Here is a 23,122-nt window from a genome sequence, read left to right on the forward strand (position 1 = left end):
GAGGCTCGAACATTTCTTCACAGCAAACAACCCGGCCACACTGGCTGATAACCGCCGCGCTATCCTGCTAACCAGTTGTGGGCCCACCGTCTCTGGCCTCGTCAGGGACTTGCTGGCACCAACGAGGACAATGAACAAGTCGTACAAGGAGCTCATAACCCTGATCCAGGAGCAACTCAAGCCCAAGGAGAGCATCCTCACAGCCAGACACCGGTTCTATACCCACCGACGGCCCGAAGGCCAGGAAATCGCGAAATACGCCGCAGATCTCAGGAGGCTGGTGGCACCGTGTGAATTCGGGACCCACCTCAACGAAGCGCTCTGGGACATTTTTGGCACTGGAATCGGCCATGAGGGCCTTCTTCATAAGCTACTGTCAGCGGATACCACAGTCACCTGCAGAAGGCCATCTCTGTGAGCCAGTCATTCATGACCTCGACCTGCGGCTCTAGGCAGGTGTCTCACCCTCAGGACTCAAACCCGGCAGGTGCTGTGCACAGAGTGGCACCATTCAGGAGCTGGACTGTAGAGCATGAATCCTCTCAGGGAAGAGAGAACAGGCCACCAAGTCCCTTAACTCAGAGTCCGCCGAGGGGCGCTAATCGAGTAGCTCCATGCTGACGTTGCGGAGGGAATCACAGGGCTCACCAGTGCCGTTTAAGCACAAAGGGCCACCTCCAGCGAATGTGTAAGAGAAATATGACTCACTGTGTCGATGAGGAGTCCACAGATGGCCAGGAATCCAGCGCGGATTATGAATCGATAGGCAGAGAGACAGCCTAGTCCCATGGGGAGGTACGCAGCATGTTTATCTGCACCACCGAGCGTTCCCCATTGAGGATGGAAGTCGAGATAGAGGACGTTCCAGTCTTCATGGAAGTGGACACAGGGGAGAGCCAGTCAGTGATGAATCAAGGAGCCTTTGAGAGGCTATGGGACAATCCGGCTGAACGACCCGAGTTGGTCCTGGTTCAGGCAAAGCTGCGCACCTACACCGATGAACTTATCCCAGTCGTTGGTAGTGCGGATGTAAAGGTACTCCATGATGGCGCGGTGCACAGGTTACCCCTGTGGATTGTTGCAGGTGATGGACCAACGCTGCTCGGAAGAAGGTGAATGGAGAAGATCCATTGGAGTTGGGAAGATTTCATCCCTCCAGGAATCGACATCCTCCGCGCTCAGAGGCAAAGCAAGCCCCCACCTGAGGGTGGACCCAGCACCAGAGAGCAGACCAGCACGGCTCCCGAGACACAGACCACTCAGCACGACTGCGTGGAGATGATCCAGCTGAGACAACAGGAACGCACCTTCCAGGCTCCAGTGGCAGGACTCCGGAGGAAGAAAATCGGATCCAAAGGCGGGTTCCCAGCTTCGGAGGCAGAACCCGGGGAGAAGAGGATCACCGCAGTCGACATCGTGGATGGAGGAAAGATGGCGCCCAGACCACGAGGTGATGCGCTGAAGACAAAGATGGCGCCCAGACCACGAGGTGTGGCACTGATGGAGCAACACGTGGTACCCAGCGAAGAAGAGGATTGGGGTAAAGATGGCAAGGCTCTCTTAAAGGAGGCCTGCAACCCACCACACTTAAAGGGACAGTTCCACACTCTCAATCAATGTAACAGCAACTGTGAGTTAGATGTAAAATGTGTAACTGATGATCAGAGTTGTGTACATGCAACAAGCAAAGAAAAGTCACGCGATCACGATCGGAACTACAGGGTATTCACCATAAGTAATGAAACGTTGTGCGATGTAGGATTCCCACTGCACACAGTCAATGCAGCGGGCAGACATCTACCGGGAGCACACAGGTCCAGCGAGCTACCCAATGTAGTAGCCTGCGTCCCAGGGACCAGAGTTATGCACCATGGAGTGTGGCCACAAGCAGCCAATACATACAAGCCGCAGAGCAAGCGATCTCAGGAGGGCAACGGCACCGGTATCGATACCCTGCCCCTGATCGGCTCCACCTCTCAGACACCCGATAGCACCAACCGTCACGAGCCTGATAGAGCAAACTGTGCTAAGGCGCAGACCCCAGACCCCATCGCCACCAAGGCTACACCCGGGAACGAAGGTCTCACCCACAACGGTTCTCCCAAATGGGGACCGGGACCAGCCAGGATCCCAAACCAAACAACGCCCAAGCTAGCGAGTCGGCAGTTCCCTGTACACTGCCAGACAACAGCTCCCCAGGGAGCAGCAGTGACCCAGGGCGCAGGGAAAGGACAGGGAGGTCTGTGACCCTGCCCGACACTAGGAGCAATGGCAACGGCCCCGAGAGCAGGCAACTTGAGCCAACCGGGTTCCCACTGCCAGCACTGGGCACCGCGCCACCCCCAGACTGCCTGGACACCAGCCAGCAGTTCTGGAACTCGCTTGTCCTCACACACCGGTTACCGATCCCCAGTACGTATCGATAATGTATCTCACCAGGTCAACGTACTTGGCTCACAACTGCACCACAAATGTGATGCAAACTTGTTTTTCTGGCCTTGAATGTATGTGAATGTGATGAGCCACCGGCATAATCTATATGTGGGGGGTCGGGGGTGGGGGGGGAGAATGGAGTGGTCAGGGACACACAAACAGAAACCACCAGCACGTTACTGCACCAACCACTCACCCACGATGGAAACGACCCTCCAAGGGTCAACCAGACAGAGCTAAGCCCAGAGCACAGTCAATGCATGAAGGCGATTTACACTAAAGGTTTGGGGGGGGAGTGATGTCATGTATCCTACATGGTTACTGTTGGTACTATTACAAGGTGTACCACCAGGGGGAACCTCAGTGGGAGACTTGTATGTTACCTGTACAGGTGTGTCTGGCCTAGTATAAAATGCAGGCCACCAGGTGTGACCCTCACTCTGGAGTTATCAATAAAGGACTCAGGATCACTACAGTTCAAGTACAACACATTGCCTCGTGGAATCATTATCAGACCATCTGAAGACACAACAGATGCAATGGACCGAAATGGCCTCCTTCCGTGCTGTAAATTTCGATGATTCTATGATCATTAAAATGTCCCGGGGACAGGTCCAGACAATAATCACAAAGGCGAATGGGATGCTGCCCTTCATATCTGGAGGACTCGAGTACAGGAGGACAGAAGTTATACTGCAGCTGTACAAAGCCCTGGTTAGCCCACACCTGGAGCACTGTGAGCAGTTCTGGGGGCACCACACCTGAGGGAGGGTATATTGGTCTTGGAGGGAGTGCAGCGTAGGTTTACCAGAAAGATACCCGGACTCCGAGGGTTAAGTTACGAGGAGAGATTGCACAAACTAGGGTTGTATTCCTTGGGATTTAGAAGGTTAAGGGGGGATCTGATGGAAGTTTTCAGGATATGAAGGGGAACAGATAGGGGAGATAGAGAGAATCTATTTCTGCTGGTTGGGGAGTCTAGGACTAGGGGGCAGGGTCTGAACATTAGAGCCAGACCTTTCAGGGGTGAAATTAGGAAACACTTCTACACACACAGGCTGCTAGTAGTTTGGAACTCTCTTCCACAAACGGCAATTGGTGCCAGATCAGTTGTTCATTATAAATCGGGGATTGATAGATTTCTGTTAACCAAAGGTATTAAGGGATCGGGGCCAAAGGCAGGTATATGGAGTTAGGTCCCAGATCAGCCCTGATCTCAGTGAATGGGGGAACAGGTTCGAGGGGCTGAATGGGCCTCCTCCTGTTCCTGTGTAACAGGCTCGAGGGGCTGAATGGCCTCCTCCTGTTCCTGCGTAACAGGCTCGAGCGGCTGAATGGGCCTCCTCCTGTTCCTGTGTAACAGGCTCGAGGGGCTGAATGGCCTCCTCCTGTTCCTGTGTAACAGGCTCGAGGGACTGAATGGGCCTCCTCCTGTTCCTGTGTAACAGGCTCGAGGGGCTGAATGGGCCTCCTCCTGTTCCTGTGTAACAGGCTCGAGGGGCTGAATGGCCTCCTCCTGTTCCTGTGTAACAGGCTCGAGGGGCTGAATGGGCCTCCTCCTGTTCCTGTGTAACAGGCTCGAGGGGCTGAATGGCCTCCTCCTGTTCCTGTGTAACAGGCTCGAGGGGCTGAATGGGCCTCCTCCTGTTCCTGTGTAACAGGCTCGAGGGGCTGAATGGGCCTCCTCCTGTTCCTGTGTAACAGGCTCGAGGGGCTGAATGGGCCTCCTCCTGTTCCTGTGTAACAGGCTCGAGGGGCTGAATGGGCCTCCTCCTGTTCCTGTGTAACAGGCTCGAGGGGCTGAATGGGCCTCCTCCTGTTCCTGTGTAACAGGCTCGAGGGACTGAATGGGTCTCCTCCTGTTCCTGTGTAACAAGCTCGAGGGGCTGAATGGGCCTCCTCCTGTTCCTGTGTAACAGGCTCGAGGGGCTGAATGGGCCTCCTCCTGTTCCTGTGTAACAGGCTCGAGGGGCTGAATGGGCCTCCTCCTGTTCCTGTCTTCCTTTGTGGGGGCTCACAATGGAGCACAATACTTTCTGCACTTGCTATCCACTCGGTTTCCAGCAGAAACGCTGGGCGGTTTCTTTTTTTTCCCTGCTCCTTATTCCAAACGGGAACCGCTTTCACTTGGACCCTTTTACCCGGGTATGAGATCAGGCTAATTCTGCACTAGGCCGGCGATGGAGCCTGGGGCTTTCCTGCTCTGGGTGTGTGTGTGTGTGTGTGTGTGTGTGTGTCGGGGTGGGGCTGCTCAGACCCACACCGGGTTTGAGATCAGGCGAACTCAGCACTAGGCCGAGAATGGAGCATGGCCCTTTCCTGCTCTGTGTGTGTGTGAGGTGGGGTGGGGAAGGGGCGGCATGGTGGATGGTATTTTACGGTTACTGACGGGCTGATGGATGTTTACGTTAAGAGCTGCAGGGGTCAGAGGTCATGAATACAGTGCCCCTTAAAACAGGCGTCTTGCAGACACAGTGTTGTTCAGTCGCCTTTCCTGAGAGCTGCATCAAGTTTTTAAACTTTCCAGATTCGTACTTTGAACGTGATGAAAGGGTCGCCTCGGGAGCACCAAGCCCTGAAGTGTGGGATAAGATCGGAGAACACGAGAGCAACTGCTGTGTGATCACAAACTGTGCTCCATCACTGAATCCCAAATTCACATTCTTGTGGGATTGAGGGATTATGGGGAGAAGATGCTGTACAATGACACTGACAATACCTCGTCTTTGTGCGAGAGCTCGGAGGGAACATGAGAGGAGGTCTCCTGAGCCCCACGGACACTGAACCAGGGCGCAGTTCCTGGACACTGCTCCGCGAACTGTCAAACCCTGTGAGCGACCTTTGCCCCTTGCCCTCCATCTCCCCACGCAAAGCACCCCGATGATGTCGCTGCTTATCTCTAACCCACACTCTGTTTCCTGTGCAGACTTGCAGTCTGAGATACAAGAAGCAGGTTTCCATCTTGTACAGTCACCGCAGGCATAGACAACACACGCAGCTCTTCACCACACCCACCTTGTTCAATCAGCATTAATCCTTTTCAAACATCACATTGCCAACTGATACAAGGGATGTGAGGGAGGTGCATTGCTTTAGTACCATATCCTGTCTTCTCTGAGACAGCTTGATGGGACAGTGTAGAGGGAGCTTTACTCTGTATCTAACCCATGCTGTACCTGCCCTGGGAGTGTTTGATGGGACAGTGTAGAGGGAGCTTTACTCTGTATCTAACCACCTGTACCTGCCCTGGGAGTGTTTGATGGGACAGTGTAGAGGGAGCTTTACTCTGTATCTAACCCCGTGCTGTACCTGTCCTGGGAGTGTTTGATGGGACAGTGTCGAGGGAGCTTTACTCTGTATCTAACCCCATGTACCTGCCCTGGGAGTGTTTGATGGGACAGTGTAGAGGGAGCTTTACTCTGTATCTAACCAGTGCTGTACCTGCCCTGGGAGTGTTTGATGGGACAGTGTAGAGGGAGCTTTACTCTGTATCTAACCCCGTGCTGTACCTGTCCTGGGAGTGTTTGATGGGACAGTGTCGAGGGAGCTTTACTCTGTATCTAACCCGTGCTGTACCTGCCCTGGGAGTGTTTGATGGGACAGTGTAGAGGGAGCTTTACTCTGTATCTAACCCTGTGCTGTACCTGCCCTGAGAGTGTTTGATGGGACAGTGTAGAGGGAGCTTTACTCTGTATCTAACCCCCTGTACCTGCCCTGGGAGTGTTTGATGGGACAGTGTAGAGGGAGCTTTACTCTGTATCTAACCCTGTGCTGTACCTGCCCTGAGACTGTGTGATGGGACAGTGTAGAGGGAGCTTTACTCTGTATCTAACCCCCTGTACCTGCCCTGGGAGTGTTTGATGGAACAGTGTAGAGGGAGCTTTACTCTGTATCTAACCCGTGCTGTACCTGTCCTGGGACTGTTTGATGGGGACAGTGTAGAGGGAGCTTTACTCTGTATCTAACCCCCTGTACCTGCCCTGGGAGTGTTTGATGGGACAGTGTAGAGGGAGCTTTACTCTGTATCTAATCCCCTGTACCTGCCCTGGGAGTGTTTGATGGGACAGTGTAGAGAGAGCTTTACTCTGTATCTAACCCCCTGTACCTGCCCTGGGAGTGTTTGATGGGACAGTGTAGAGAGAGCTTTACTCTGTATCTAACCCGTGCTGTACCTGCCCTGGGGGTGTTTGATGGGACAGTGTAGAGGGAGCTTTACTCTGTATCTAACCCGTGCTGTACCTGTCTTGGGAGTGTTTGATGGGACAGTGTAGGGGGAGCTTTACTCTGTATCTAACCCCTTGTACCTGCCCTGGGAGTGTTTGATGGGACAGTGTAGAGGGAGCTTTACTCTGTATCTAACCCCCTGTACCTGCCCTGGGAGTGTTTGATGGGACAGTGTAGAGGGAGATTTACTCTGTATCTAATCCCCTGTACCTGCCCTGGGAGTGTTTGATGGGACAGTGTAGAGAGAGCTTTACTCTGTATCTAACCACCTGTACCTGCCCTGGGAGTGTTTGATGGGACAGTGTAGAGAGAGCTTTACTCTGTATCTAACCCGTGCTGTACCTGCCCTGGGGGTGTTTGATGGGACAGTGTAGAGAGAGCTTTACTCTGTATCTAACCCGTGCTGTACCTGTCTTGGGAGTGTTTGATGGGACAGTGTAGGGGGAGCTTTACTCTGTATCTAACCCGTGCTGTACCTGCCCTGGGAGTGTTTGATGGGACAGTGTAGAGGGAGCTTTACTCTGTATCTAACCCCCTGTACCTGCCCTGGGAGTGTTTGATGGGACAGTGTAGAGGGAGCTTTACTCTGTATCTAACCCCTTGTACCTGCCCTGGGAGTGTTTGATGGGACAGTGTAGAGGGAGCTTTACTCTGTATCTATACCCTGTACCTGCCCTGGGAGTGTTTGATGGGACAGTGTAGAGAGAGCTTTACTCTGTATCTAACCCTGTGCTGTACCTGCCCTGAGAGTGTTTGATGGGACAGTGTGGAGGGAGCTTTACTCTGTATCTAACCCGTGATGTACCTGCCCTGGGAGTGTTTGATGGGACAGTGTAGAGGGAGCTTTACTCTGTATCTAACCCGTGATGTACCTGCCCTGGGAGTGTTTGATGGGACAGTGTAGAGGGAGCTTTACTCTGTATCTAACCCGTGCTGTACCTGCCCTGGGAGTGTTTGATGGGACAGTGTAGAGGGAGCTTTACTCTGTATCTAACCCGTGATGTACAGCTCATACCTTCCCCAATGACTGAAGTAGAATTGATTCTAGTACTCCTGTATCTCACTTCCCCATTTCTTAAACTGTCTGCTTGAACGTTCCTCTCCGAGTGACACTGAATGAATCGTGCCCTCAGTAAATGATTACCTTTGAATGCTCAGGGCTTTCGATTCCCAGTTCTCTCAGGTACCACTTCCTTTATTGGCTTCTGAAGTGTTTGTGATCATTTTCAGCTCCAGATATCTGTGTCCCGCTGATTCACACCCTGCACTAGCTCAGGATGTACTGGAGCCTGCCTTCAGGTCACCTTTCACCCTCCTTCTTAGTCTGTCTCTGGGTCTCCTCTCCGTCTGTTAGTCTGTCTCTGGGTCTCCTCTCCGTCTGTTAGTCTGTCTCTGGGTCTCCTCTCCGTCTGTTAGTCTGTCTCTGGGTCTCCTCTCCGTCTGTTAGTCTGTCTCTGGGTCTCCTCTCTGTCTGTTAGTCTGTCTCTGGGTCTCCTCTCCGTCTGTTAGTCTGTCTCTGGGTCTCCTCTCCGTCTGTTAGTCTGTCTCTGGGTCTCCTCTCCGTCTGTTAGTCTGTCTCTGGGTCTCCTCTCCGTCTGTTAGTCTGTCTCTGGGTCTCCTCTCCGTCTGTTAGTCTGTCTCTGGGTCTCCTCTCCGTCTGTTAGTCTGTCTCTGGACTCCTCTCCGTCTGTTAGTCTGTCTCTGGGTCTCCTCTCCGTCTGTTAGTCTGTCTCTGGGTCTCCTCTCCGTCTGTTAGTCTGTCTCTGGGTCTCCTCTCCGTCTGTTAGTCTGTCTCTGGGTCTCCTCTCCGTCTGTTAGTCTGTCTCTGGGTCTCCTCTCCGTCTGTTAGTCTGCCTCTGGGTCTCCTCTCCGTCTGTTAGTCTGTCTCTGGGTCTCCTCTCCGTCTGTTAGTCTGTCTCTGGGTCTCCTCTCCGTCTGTTAGTCTGTCTCTGGGTCTCCTCTCCGTCTGTTAGTCTGTCTCTGGGTCTCCTCTCCGTCTGTTAGTCTGTCTCTCTCTGGATTGACCCGATGTTAGAGACTGTGCTGTCTCCTGTTCCTTCACGCTCTGACTGTGATGGCTAACTGCTGCTACCCTCTCTTCCTCTAGGAGCGAGACAAGGAATATGTCGGGTTTGCCACCTTACCCAACCAGGTCCATCGCAAGTCAGTGAAGAAAGGCTTTGACTTCACGCTGATGGTGGCAGGTAAAGCCGACAACCCCTGACCCCTCACCTTACAGCAACCCCTGACCTGACCATTCACCCTCCAACCCCTCACCCCTCACCCTCCAACCCCTCACCCCCCAACCCTTCACCCTCCAAACCCACACCCATCACCCTCCAACCCCTCACCCCTCACCCTCCAACCCCTCACCCTCCAACCCCTCACCCTCCAACCCTTCACCCTCCAACCCCTCACCCTCCAACCCCTCACCCCTCACCCTCCAACCCCTCACCCTCCAACCCCTCACCCCCCAACCCTTCACCCTCCAAACCCCTCACCCCTCACCCTCCAACCCCTCACCCCCCAACCCTTCACCCTCCAAACCCCTCACCCCTCACCCTCCAACCCTTCACCCTCCAACCCCTCACCCTCAAATCCCTCACCCTCCAACCCCTCACCCCCCAACCCTTCACCCTCCAACCCCTCACCCCTCACCCTCCAACCCCTCACCCTCCAACCCTTCACCCCCCAACCCTTAACCCTCCAACCCCTCACCCTCCAACCTTCCAACCCCTCACCCTCCAACCCTTCACCCTCCAACCCCTCACCCTCCAACCCCTCACCCCTCACCCTCCAATCCCTCACCCTCCAACCCCTCACCCTCAAATCCCTCACCCTCCAACCCCTCACCCCCCAACCCTTCACCCTCACCCTCCAACCCCTCACCCTCCAACCCCTCACCCTCCAACCCCTCACCCCCCAACCCCTCACCCTCCAACCCCTCACCCTCCAATCCCTCACCCTCCAATCCCTCACCCTCCAACCCCTCACCCTCCAACCCCTCACCCTCCAACCCCTCACCCTCCAACCCCTCACCCCTCACCCTCCAACCCCTCACCCTCCAACCCCTCACCCTCAAACCCCTCACCCTCCAACCCCTCACCCCTCACCCTCCAACCCCTCACCCCTCGCCCTACCTCAACCCCTCAACTGATGCCTCCCCATCCCCCTCCCCACAACTGTAAACAGTCCCCGCCCCATCTCATGATTAATGAAGGAACGGCCGATATATTTCCCAGTCAGGATGGTGTGTGACTGGGAGGTGGAACATGGAGGTGGTGGTGTTCCCATGCGCCTGCTGCCCTTGACCTTCTAGGTGGTAGAGGTCGCGGGTTTGGCTACCTAAGAAGCCTTGGCGAGTTGCTGCAGTGCATCTTGTAGATGGTGCACACTGCAGCCAGGGTGCGCCGGTGGTGGAGGGAGTGAGTGTTGAAGGTGGTGGGTAGCGTGTCGATCACACGGCCTGCTTTGCGCTCTCACACAGCCCACGAGCTGTAACCCTCGCCTCCCCTGACTGTAACCGTTCCTCTAGCTTCACGCCATCTTTAAGAGGGTGAGGAGCCACTACGGCGGCTGGGTTTGACTGTGATTAACCCCTCCACAGTCGATGAGCTTGCTGATACTCACTGACCGGACACTCGGGAGAGCGGACTGCGGAACATTTCCCCCACCATGAGTCAGCACCTTCAGGGGGCGGAGGGGCAAGAGCCAAGGACCCCAGAATGGCCAACTCTTCTTGCCCCTGCCGCTAACCCCCCCCCCCCCCACCCCCCCCCACCACCCCAACACTCACTCTGTGCCTCGACTGCAGGGTCTCTGTGGATATGGACAATTCCCGGGGCTATCCATCAGGCTCACCAAATGTTGTGCCGACCATTGGGGTAGCCCGGGGAAGTATATTACTGTTGGCAAATCGGTAGGGAAGGAGGATGTGACTTTTGGCAACTCTAGGTTCATGACCCTGTCACGAGGGTTTGCAATAGATGTCAAGGCCTTGGAGAGGGAGCAGAGGGGATTGACCAGAATGGTACCAGGGATGGGGGACTTCAGTTACATGGGGAGACTGGAGAAGCCGGGGTTGTTCTCCTTAGAGCAGAGGTTAAGGGGAGAGTGACCAGAATGGTACCAGGGATGGGGGACTTCAGTTACATGGGGAGACTGGAGAAGCTGGGATTGTTCTCCTTAGAGCAGAGAAGGTTAAGGGGAGATTGACCAGAATGGTACCAGGGATGGGGAACTTCAGTTACATGGGGAGACTGGAGAAGCTGGGGTTGTTCTCCTTAGAGCAGAGAAGGTTAAGGGGAGAGTGACCAGGATGGTACCAGGGATGGGGAACTTCAGTTACATGGGGAGACTGGAGAAGCTGGGATTGTTCTCCTTAGAGCAGAGAAGGTTAAGGGGAGATTGACCAGAATGGTACCAGGGATGGGGAACTTCAGTTACATGGGGAGACTGGAGAAGCTGGGATTGTTCTCCTTAGAGCAAAGAAGGTTAAGGGGAGATTGACCAGAATGGTACCAGGGATGGGGAACTTCAGTTACATGGGGAGACTGGAGAAGCTGGGGTTGTTCTCCTTAGAGCAGAGAAGGTTAAGGGGAGATTGACCAGAATGGTACCAGGGATGGGGAACTTCAGTTACATGGGGAGACTGGAGAAGCTGGGATTGTTCTCCTTAGAGCAGAGAAGGTTAAGGGGAGATTTAACAGAGGTGTTCAAAATTACGATGGGTAAAGATTTAAAGTAATTGGTGAAAGAACGAGAGTGGGGAGGTGAGGAGAATGTGTTTTTAGGCAGCGAGTTGTTGTGATCTGGAACGCGCTGCCTGACAGGGTGGTGGGAGCAGATTCAATCGTCACTTTCAAAGGGGACTTGGAGAAATACTTGTCAAGGAAAAATTTGCAGAGTGGGGTGAATTGGAGAGCTCTTTCAAAATGGCAGCACAGTCATGACGGGCCGAATGGCCTCCTTCTGTCCTTCTACGATTGGCGGGGAGGTTGAACGACTACCGTCAACATGGTTGCTGCGGGCTTGGTTCCCGGGAGGCTGGGGGGGGGTCTGTGAGGGGCGGGAGGCCGGGGGGGGGGTCTGTGAGGCGCGGGAGGCCGGGGGGGGGGTCTGTGAGGGGCGGGAGGCCGTGTTTCATTGAGTGATTGCGTGTCTATTCCACAGGTGAGTCGGGGTTGGGGAAGTCCACTCTCATCGACAGTCTCTTCCTGACGGACCTATACAAGGAGCGGATAATCCAGAATGCCGACGGTAAGCCCTTTGCGGAGGTCTTGACCCTGAAATGAGCTTCCGGCCACAGATCTGCAGCGTAACTAAAACTGCCTATTCCCACCTCCGTAACATCGCCCGTCTCCACCCCTGCCCCAGCTCATCCGCTGCTGAAACCCTCGTCCGTACCTTTGTTACCTCCAGACTTGACTATTCCAGCATACTCCTGGCTGGCCTCCCACATTCTACCCGACGTAAACGAGAGGTGATCCAACACTCGGTGACCCGTGTCCTAACTCGCACCGAGTTCCACTCACCCATCACCCCCTGTGCTCACTGCCCCGTGTCCTAACTCACACCGAGTCCCACTCACCCATCACCCCCTGTGCTCACTGACCCGTGTCCTGACTCGCACCGAGTCCCACTCACCCATCACCCCCTGTGCTCGCTGCCCCGTGTCCTAACTCACACCGAGTCCCACTCACCCATCACCCCCTGTGCTCACTGCCCCGTGTCCTAACTCGCACCGAGTCCCACTCACCCATCACCCCCTGTGCTCACTGCCCCGTGTCCTAACTCACACCGAGTCCCACTCACCCATCACCCCCTGTGCTCACTGACCCGTGTCCTAACTCGCACCGAGTCCCACTCACCCATCACCCCCTGTGCTCACTGCCCTAGTGTCCTAACTCACACTGAGTCCCGCTCACCCATCACCCCCTGTGCTCACTGTCCCCGTGTCCTAACTCGCACCGAGTCCCACTCACCCATCACCCCCTGTGCTCACTGCCCCAGTGTCCTAACTCACACCGAGTCCCACTCACCCATCACCCCCTGTGCTCACTGCCCCGTGTCCTAACTCACACCGAGTCCCACTCACCCATCACCCCCTGTGCTCACTGCCCCGTGTCCTAACTCGCACCGCGTCCCACTCACCCATCACCCCCTGTGCTCACTGCCCCGTGACCTAACTCGCACCAAGTCCCACTCACCCATCACCCCCTGTGCTCGCTGCCCCGTGTCCTAACTCACACCGAGTCCCACTCACCCATCACCCCCTGTGCTCACTGCCCCGTGTCCTAACTCACACTGCGTCCCACTCACCCATCACCCCCTGTGCTCACTGCCCCGTGACCTAACTCGCACCAAGTCCCACTCACCCATCACCCCCTGTGCTCACTGACCCCGTGTCCGAACTCGCACCGAGTCCCGTTCCCCCATCACCCCCTGTGCTCACTGCCCCGTGTCCTAACTCACACCGAGTCCCGCTCACCCATCACCCCCTGTGCTCACTGCCCCGTGTCCTAACTCGCACCAAGTCCCGCTCACCCATCACCCCCTGTGCTCACTGACCTACATTGGCTCCCGTTTAAGCAACGCCTAGATTTCAAAATTCTCCTCCTTGTTTACAAATCCCTCCATGGCCCTCGCCCCCTCCCTATCTCTGTAACCTCCTCCAGCCTCACAAACCCCCGAGATATCTGCGCTCCTCTAATTCTGCCCTCTTGACCATCCCTGATTATAATCGCTCCACCATCGGTGGCCGTGCCTTCTGTTGCCTGGGCCCCAAGCTCTGGAACTCCCTCCCTAAACCCCTCCCCCTCTCTACTTCGCTTTCCTCCTTCAAGACGCTCCTTAAAACTGACCTCTTTGACCCCTGCGCTAATTTCTACTGATGTGGCTCGGTGTCAAATTTTTATCTCATAACACTCCTGTGGAGCGCCCTGGGACTTGTCACTACATTAAAGGTGCTATATAAATACAGGCTGTTGTTGTCCTGAACTCTTTCCCATCAATGATAGGTCCTTGTCAACAATTGCAACTTCTCAATATAGTCAATACCTGTACTGAGGAGAACTCCAACAAATCACAGGGGGACATTAATAAACTCGCAGAATGGGCATATAATTGGCAAATAAAGTTCACCACAGATAAACGTGAGGTATTACCTTTTGGGAGGAAGAATAGGGAGGTCACGTATTACTGGGAGGGTGAGAGTCTGGGTGGGGTCGAGGAACAAAGGGATTTCAGAGTACACATACACAAAGCACTAAAAGATGCGACACAAGTTAACAAGGCCATAAAAAGGCAAACCAAGAACTAGGGTTTATTTCGAGAGGGCTAGAATTGAAAAGTAGGGCAGTTATGCGAACCATGGTCAGACCACACTTGGAATACTGCGTGCAGTTCTGGTCTGGTCAGATCACACTTGGGATACTGTGTGCAGTTCTGGTCTGGTTAGACCACACTTGGAGAACTGCACAGTTCTGGTCTGGTTAGACCACACTTGGAGCACTGTGCACAGTTCTGGTCTGGTTAGACCACACTTGGAGCACTGTGCACAGTTCTGGTCTGGTTAGACCACACTTGGAGCACTGTGTACAGTTCTAGTCTGGTTAGACCGCACTTGGAGCACTGTGCACAGTTCTGGTCTGGTTAGACCACACTTGGAGCACTGTGCATAGTTCTGGTCTGGTTAGACCACACTTGGAGCACTGAGCACAGTTCTGGTCTGGTTAGACCACACTTGGAGCACTGTGCACAGTTCTGGTCTGGTTAGACCACACTTGGAGCACTGTGCACAGTTCTGGTCTGGTGAGACCACACTTGGAGCACTGTGCACAGTTCTGGTCTGGTCAGACCACACTTGGAGCACTGTGCACAGTTCTGGTCTGGTTAGACCACACTTGGAGCACTGAGCACAGTTCTGGTCTGATGAGACCACACTTGGAGCACTGTGTACAGTTCTGGTCTGGTTAGACCACACTTGGAGCACTGTGCACAGTTCTGGTCTGATTAGACCACACTTGGAGCACTGTGCACAGTTCTGGTCTGGTTAGACCACACTTGGAGCACTGTGCACAGTTCTGGTCTGATTAGACCACACTTGGAGCACTGTGTACAGTTCTGGTCTGGTTGGACCACACTTGGAGCACTGTGCATAGTTCTGGTCTGATTAGACCACACTTGGAGCACTGTACACAGTTCTGGTCTTGTTAGACCACACTTGGAGCACTGTGCACAGTTCTGGTCTGAATAGACCACATTTGGAGCACTGTGCACAGTACTGGTCTGATTAGACCACACTTGGAGCACTGTGCACAGTTCTGGTCTGATTAGACCACACTTGGAGCACTGCGTACAGTTCTGGTCTGGTTAGACCACACTTGGAGCACTGTGCACAGTTCTGGTCTGGTTAGACCACACTTGGAGCACTGAGCACAGTTCTGGTCTGGTTAGACCACACTTGGAGCACTGCGTACAGTTCTGGTCTGGTTAGGCCACACTTGGAGCACTGTGTATAGTTCTGGTCTGGTTAGACCACACTTGGAGCACTGTGCACAGTTCTGGTCTGGTTAGACCACACTTGGAGCACTGCGTACAGTTCTGGTCTGGTTAGACCACACTTGGAGCACTGTGCACAGTTCTGGTTTGGTTAGACCACTCTTGGAGCACTGTGCACAGTTCTGGTCTGGTTAGACCACACTTGGAGCACTGAGCATAGTTCTGGTCTGGTTAGACCACACTTGGAGCACTGTGCACAGTTCTAGTCTGGTTTGACCACACTTGGAGCACTGAGCACAGTTCTGGTCTGGTTAGACCACTCTTGGAGCACTGAGCACAGTTCTGGTCTGGTTAGACCACACATGGAGCACCGTGCACAGTTCTGGTCTGGTTAGACCACACTTGGAGCACTGTGCACAGTTCTGGTCTGGTTAGACCACACTTGGAGCACTGCGTACAGTTCTGATCGCCATATTATAAAAAGGCCATGGAGGCACTGCAGAGCGTGCAGAGAAGATTTACAAGGACGATACCCGAAATGCGGAAAGGATGAACAGGCTGGGACTCTTTTCTCTTGAAACAGAAGGCTGAGGGGTGACCTAATAGAGGTCTTTCAAATCATGAACGTTTTTGATAGAGTGAATACAGAGAGAGTGTTTCCATTTGTAGGGATCATAATCATAGACAGTCCCTCAGAATCGAGCAAGACTTGCTTCCACTTTTAAAATGAGTCCTTGGGTGGCTGAACAGTCCAATACGAGAACCACAGTCCCTGTCACAGATGGGACAGATAGTAGTTGAGGGAAAGGGTGGGTGGGACTGGTTTGTCGCACGCTCCTTCCGCTGCCTGCGCTTGATGTCTGTCGTTGAGCTACAGTACGCGGACGATGCCTGCGTCTGCGCACATACAGAGGCTGAACTCTAAGATATAGTCGATGTATTCACCGAGGTGTATGAAAGCATGGGCCTTACGCTAAACATCCGTAAGACTAAGGTCCACCATCAGCCTGTCCTCGCCGCACAGCACTGCTCCCCCAGTCATCAAGATCCACGGCCCGGCCCTGGACAACGTGGACCACTTCCCATACCTCGGGAGCCTCTTATCAACAAAAGCAGACATTGATGAGGAGATTCAACACTGCCTCCAGTGCAGCCTTCGGCAGTCTGAGGAAAAGAGTGTTTTAAGACCAGGCCCTCAAAACTGCCACCACTTGTGGGGAAGAGCATAACTAGAGGCCACCAATATAAGATAGTCACCAAGAAACCCAATCGGGAATTCAGGAGAAACTTCTTCACCCAGAGAGTGGTGAGAATGTGGAACTCGCTGCCACAGAGAGTGGTTGCAGTTTTTAGTATTTAAGGGGAGGCTAGACAAGTATATGAGGGAGATGGGAATAGAGGGTTATGCTGATCGAGCGAAATGAGGAAAGACGGGAGGAGGCTCGAGTGGAGCATATGATGGTGTGAGCTGTGAGGAGGATGCGATGAGGCTGCAGAGTGACTTGGATAGGTTAGGTGAGTGGGCAAATGCATGGCAGATGAAGTATAATGTGGATAAATGTGAGGTTATCCACTTTGGTGGTAAAAACAGAGAGACAGACTATTATCTGAATGGTGACAGATTAGGAAAAGGGGAGGTACAACAAGACCTGGGTGTCATGGTACATCAGTCATTGAAGGTTGGCATGCAGGTCCAGCAGGCGGTGAAGAAAGCAAATGGCATGTTGGCCTTCATAGCGAGGGGATTTGAGTTTAGGAGCAGGGAGGTGTTGCTACAGTTGTACAGGGCCTTGGTGAGGCCTCACCTGGAGTATTGTGTACAGTGTTGGTCTCCTAATCTGAGGAAGGACATTCTTGCTATTGAGGGAGTGCAGCGAAGGTTCACCAGACTGATTCCCGGGATGGCAGGACTGACATATGAGGAGAGACTGGATCAACTAGGCCTTTATACTCACTGGAATTTAGAAGAATGAGAGGGGATCTCATAGAAACTTAAAATTCTGATGGGACTGGACAGGTTAGGTGCAGGAAGAATGTTCCCGATGTTGGGGAAGTCCAGAACCAGGGGTCACAGTCTAAGGATAAGGGGTAAGCCATTTAGGACCGAGATGAGGAGAAACTTCTTCACCCAGAGAGTGGTGAACCTGTGGAATTCTCTACCACAGAGAGTTGTTGAGGCCAGTTCGTTAGATATATTCAAGAGGGAGTTAGATATGGCCCTTACGGCTAAAGGGATCAAGGGGTATGGAGAGAAAGCAGGAAAGGGGTACTGAGGGAATGATCAGCCATGATCTTATTGAATGGTGGTGCAGGCTCGAAGGGCCGAATGGCCTACTCCTGCACCTATTTTCTATGTTTCTATATAAACGCCGGCACGGACTGGTTGAGCCGAATGGTCTGTAAACCTATTTGTAATCCGATGTAAACATGCATTTATATAGCGCCTTTAACATAGTAAAATGTCCCGAGGCATTTCAGAGGAGTGTTTATTGAACACATAATGGGACAGGTGACCACATGCTCGGTCAAAGAGTTAGGTTTTAAGGAGCAGCTTAAAGGAGGAAAGAGAGGGGTTGAGATTTGGGGGCAGGGAGGGGTGGGGAAGAGGTGATTCCAAACCTTAAGGGCTCGGCAACTGATGGCATGGCTACCAATAGTGGAATGATTAAAATCGGCGATGTGCAAGAGGTCAGAATTGGGGGAGTGCAGAGATAGAAACATAGAAACATAGAAAATAGGTGCAGGAGTCGGCCATTCGGCCCTTCTAGCCTGCACCGCCATTCAATGAGTTCATGGCTGAACATGTAACTTCAGTACCCCATTCCTGCTTTCACGCCATACCCCTTGATCCCCCGAGTCGTAAGGACTACATCTAACTCCTTTTTGAATATATTTAGTGAATTGGCCTCAACAACTTTCTGTGGTAGAGAATTCCACAGGTTCACCACTCTCTGGGTGAAGAAGTTTCTCCTCATCTCGGTCCTAAATGGCTTCCCCCTTATCCTTAGACTGTGACCCCTGGTTCTGGACTTCCCCAACATTGGGAACATTCTTCCTGCATCTAACCTGTCTAAACCCGTCAGAATTTTTAAACGTTTCTATGAGATCCCCTCTCATTCTTCTGAACTCCAGTGAATACAAGCCCAGTTGATCCAGTCTTTCTTGATATGTCAGTCCCGCCATCCCGGGAATCAGTCTGGTGAACCTTCGCTGCACTCCCTCAATAGCAAGAATGTCCTTCCTCAAGTTAGGAGACCAAAACTGTACACAATACTCCAGGTGTGGCCTCACCAAGGCCCTGTACAACTGTAGCAACACCTCCCTGCCCCTGTACTCAAATCCCCTCGCTATGAAGGCCAACATGCCATTTGCTTTCTTAACCACCTGCTGTACCTGCATGCCAACCTTCAATGACTGATGTCCCATGACACCCAGGTCTCGTTGCACCTCCCCTTTTCCTCATCTGTCACCATTCAGATAATAGTATGTCTCTCTGTTTTTACCACCAAAGTGGACAACCTCACATTTATCCACATTATACTTCATCTGCCATGCATTTGCCCACTCACCTAACCTATCCAAGTCACTCTGCAGCCTCATAGCATCCTCCTCGCAGCTCACACTGCCACCCAACTTAGTGTCATCTGCAAATTTGGAGATACTACATTTAATCCCCTCGTCTAAATCATTAATGTACAATGTAAACAACTGGGGCCCCAGCACAGAACCTTGCGGTACCCCACTAGTCACTGCCTGCCATTCTGAAAAGTCCCCATTTACTCCTACTCTTTGCTTCCTGTCTGACAACCAGTTCTCAATCCATGTCAGCACACTAGCCCCAATCCCATGTGCTTTAACTTTGCACATTAATCTCTTGTGTGGGACCTTGTCGAAAGCCTTCTGAAAGTCCAAATATACCACATCAACTGGTTCTCCCTTGTCCACTCTACTGAAAACATCCTCAAAAAATTCCAGAAGATTTGTCAAGCATGATTTCCCTTTCACAAATCCATGCTGACTTGGACCTATCATGTCACTTTCCAAATGCGCTGCTATGACATCCTTAATAATTGATTCCATCATTTTACCCACTACCGATGTCAGGCTGACCGGTCTATAATTCCGTGTTTTCTCTCTCCCTCCTTTTTTAAAAAGTGGGGTTACATTGGCTACCCTCCACTCCATAGGAATTGATCCAGAGTCTATGGAATGTTGGAAAATGACTGTCAATGCATCTGCTATTTCCAAGGCCACCTCCTTAAGTACTCTGGGAAGCAGACCATCAGGCCCTGGGGATTTATTGGCCTTCAATCCCATCAATTTCCCCAACACAATTTCCCGACTAATAAGGATTTCCCTCAGTTCCTCCTTCTTACTAGACCCTCTGACCCCTTTTATATCCGGAAGGTTGTTTGTGTCCTCCTTAGTGAATACCGAACCAAAGTACTTGTTCAATTGGTCTGCCATTTTTTTGTTCTCCGTTATGACGGAGGCTGGAGGGGTTACGGAGATAGGGAGGGGTGCAGGGGCTGGAGGAGGTTACAGTGATAGGGAGGGGTGTAGGGGCAGGAGGAGGTTACAGAGATAGGGAGGGAGGTGAGACCCAAGGAGGAATTTGAACAAACAGATGAGAATTCTAAGATTGAAGCGTTGTCGGACCGGGAGCCAATGTCGGTCAGCGAGCACAGGGGTACAAGTTGGGATAAGGGCTGCTGAGTTATGGATGAGGCTGGCCAGGAGAGCATTGGAATAGTCAAGTTTTGAGGTAGCAAAGGCACGGATGAGGGTTTGGAAAGGGTTGGGATGTATGTAACCCATGCTGTACCTGCCCTGGGAGTGTTTGATGGGACAGTGTAGAGGGAGCTTTACTCTGTATCTAACCCGTGCTGTACCTGCCCTGTGAGTGTTTGATGGGACAGTGTAGAGGGAGCTTTACTCTGTATCTAACCCGTGCTGTACCTGCCCTGGAAGTGTTTGATGGGACAGTGTCGAGGGAGCTTTACTCTGTATCTAACCCCATGTACCTGCCCTGGGAGTGTTTGATGGGACAGTGTAGAGGGAGCTTTACTCTGTATCTAACCCGTGCAGTACCTGCCCTGGGAGTGTTTGATGGGACAGTGTAGAGGGAGCTTTACTCTGTATCTAACCCCCTGTACCTGCCCTGGGAGTGTTTGATGGGACAGTGTAGAGGGAGCTTTACTCTGTATCTAACCCATGCTGTACCTGCCCTGGGAATGTTTGATTAGACAGTGTAGAGGGAGCTTTACTCTGTATCTAACCCGTGCTGTGCCTGCCCTGGGAGTGTTTGATGGGACAGTGTAGAGGGAGCTTTACTCTGTATCTAACCCCGTGCTGTACCTGCCCTGGGAGTGTTTGATGGGACAGTGTAGAGGGAGCTTTACTCTGTATCTAACCCGTGCTGTACCTGCCCTGGGAGTGTTTGATGGGACAGTGTAGAGGGAGCTTTACTCTGTATCTAACCCGTGCTGTACCTGCCCTGGGAGTGTTTGATGGGACAGTGTAGATGGAGCTTTACTCTGTATGTAACCCGTGTTGTACCTGGCCTGGGAGTGTTTGATGGGACAGTGTAGATGGAGCTTTACTCTGTATCTAACCCGTGTTGTACCTGGCCTGGGAGTGTTTGAGGCGACAGAGTAACTATGATCAAGGCAGCTTTACCCATTTTTCAACAGCCGAGACATGCCCTTATGGTCCATGAGGAAACCGGCTTTGAATCCATGATTTTATCCATGGAATGAATGTTGTGTTAAACCTTGCTCCATGTTTATGCTCAGGACTTGTGCCAGTTCTCTGCCATTAAACCCATGCCTGTAATCTGTAGAACGTATCACAAAGACCCTGGAGATCACTAAACATGCGGTGGACATCGAGGAGAGAGGGGTGAGGGTCAAACTGACCATTGTGGACACACCAGGGTTTGGAGACGCTGTTGACAATTCTGATTGGTAAGAAATAACTTGCATTAATATAGCTATCGAAACCTCAGGCCGTTCCAAATACTTCACAGCCAATGCTGAGTTTTGAAGCGTTGTCACTGTTGTAATGTAGGAAACGCGGCAAGCAATTTATCACACAGCAGGCTCCCGCACACAGCAACGTGATCATGACCAGATCATCTGTTTTTTTACTGATGTTGGTCGAAGGATATATATTGGGGCACAGGACATCGGAGAGAACTCCCCCTCCTCTTCTTCTAAAAGTGTCTGTGGATTCTTTTACAACCCACCCGATGGGTCAGACGGGGCCTCGGTTTAGCATGTCATCCGAAACACAGCCCCTCCGACACTGCAGCACTCACTCTGTACTATCCCTCCGACAGTGCGGCACTCCCTCAGTACTGCCCCTCCGACAGTGCAGCACTCCCTCAGTACTGCTCCTCCGACAGTGCGGCGCTCCCTCAGTACTGCCCCTCCGACAGTGCAGCACTCCCTCAGTACTGCCCCTCCGACAGTGCGGCACTCCCTCAGCACTGCCCCTCCGACAGTGCAGCACTCCCTCAGTACTGCCCCTCCGACAGTGCAGCACTCCCTCAGTACTGCCCCTCCGACAGTGCAGCACTCCCTCAGTACTGTCCCTCCGACAGTGCAGCACTCCCTCAGTACTGCCCCTCCGACAGTGCAGCACTCCCTCAGTACTGTCCCTCCGACAGTGCGTCGCTCCCTCAGTACTGCCCCTCCGACAGTGCAGCACTCCCTCAGTACCGTCCCTCCGACAGTGCAGCACTCCCTCAGTACTGCCCCTCCGACAGTGCAGCACTCCCTCAGTACTGCCACTCCGACAGTGCCGCACTCCCTCAGTACTGCCCCTCCGACAGTGCGGCACTCCCTCAGCACTGCCCCTCCGACAGTGCCGCACTCCCTCAGTACTGCCCCTCCAACAGTGCAGCGCTCCCTCAGTACTGCCCCTCCGACAGTGCAGTACTCTCTCAGTACCGTCCCTCCGACAGTGCAGTGCTCCCTCAGTACTGTCCCTCCGACAGTGCAGCACTCCCTCAGTACTGCCCCTCCGACAGTGCAGCACTCCCTCAGTACTGTCCCTCCGACAGTGCAGTGCTCCCTCAGTACTGTCCCTCCGACAGTGCAGCACTCCCTCAGTACTGCCCCTCCGACAGTGCGGCGCTCCCTCAGTACTGCCCCTCCGACAGTGCAGCACTCCCTCAGTACTGCCCCTCTGACAGTGCAGCACTCCCTCAGTACCGTCCCTCCGACAGTGCAGCACTCCCTCAGTACTGCCCCTCTGACAGTGCGGCGTTCCCTCAGTACTGCCCCTATGACAGTACAGCGCTCCCTCAGTACTGCCCCTCCAACAGTGCAGCACTCCCTCAGTACTGCCCCTCCGACAGTACAGCACTCCCTCAGTACTGCCCCTCCGACAGTGCAGCACTCCCTCAGTACTGCCCCTCCGACAGTGCGGCGCTCCCTCAGTACTGCCCCTCCAACAGTTAGGCACTCCCTCAGTACTGCCCCTCCGACAGTGCAGCACTCCCTCAGTACTGCCCCTCCGACAGTGCAGCACTCCCTCAGTACTGTCCCTCCGACAGTGCAGCACTCCCTCAGTACCGCCCCTCCGACAGTGCAGCACTCCCTCAGTACCGCCCCTCCGACAGTGCAGCACTCCCTCAGTACTGCCCCTCCGACAGTGCGGCACTCCCTCAGTACCGTCCCTCCAACAGTACAGCACTCCCTCGGTACTGTCCCTCCGACAGTGCAGCAGTCCCTCAGTACTGCCCCTCCGACAGTGTAGCACTCCCTCAGTAGTGCCCCTCCGACAGTGCAGTTCTCCCTCAGTACTGCCCCTCCGACAGTGCAGCTCTCCCTCAGTACTGCCCCTCCGACAGTGCAGCGCTCCCTCAGTAATGCCCCTCCGACAGTGCAGCGCTCCCTCAGTACTACCCCTCCGACAGTGCAGTTCTCCCTCAGTACTGGCCACCAGTGATGTTGGT

The 23,122-nt window shown here is 53.4% G+C and overlaps 1 protein-coding gene across 1 annotated transcript in view; it reads left to right on the plus strand.

Moving 5' to 3' along the window:
* The window catches only part of LOC139248106 (septin-4-like), a 99,555-nt gene that overhangs the window by 11,571 nt on the left and 64,862 nt on the right, over window positions 1-23,122 (plus strand). Inside the window, exons 3-5 of the mRNA XM_070871856.1 lie at window positions 8,765-8,861; window positions 11,830-11,916; window positions 21,002-21,125. Coding sequence (XP_070727957.1) covers window positions 8,765-8,861; window positions 11,830-11,916; window positions 21,002-21,125 — 308 coding nt within the window. The remainder of the gene's footprint in view (window positions 1-8,764; window positions 8,862-11,829; window positions 11,917-21,001; window positions 21,126-23,122) is intronic.

Source organism: Pristiophorus japonicus, unplaced genomic scaffold (assembly GCF_044704955.1).
Source record: "Pristiophorus japonicus isolate sPriJap1 unplaced genomic scaffold, sPriJap1.hap1 HAP1_SCAFFOLD_29, whole genome shotgun sequence".
Classification (NCBI taxonomy): Eukaryota; Metazoa; Chordata; class Chondrichthyes; family Pristiophoridae; genus Pristiophorus; species Pristiophorus japonicus.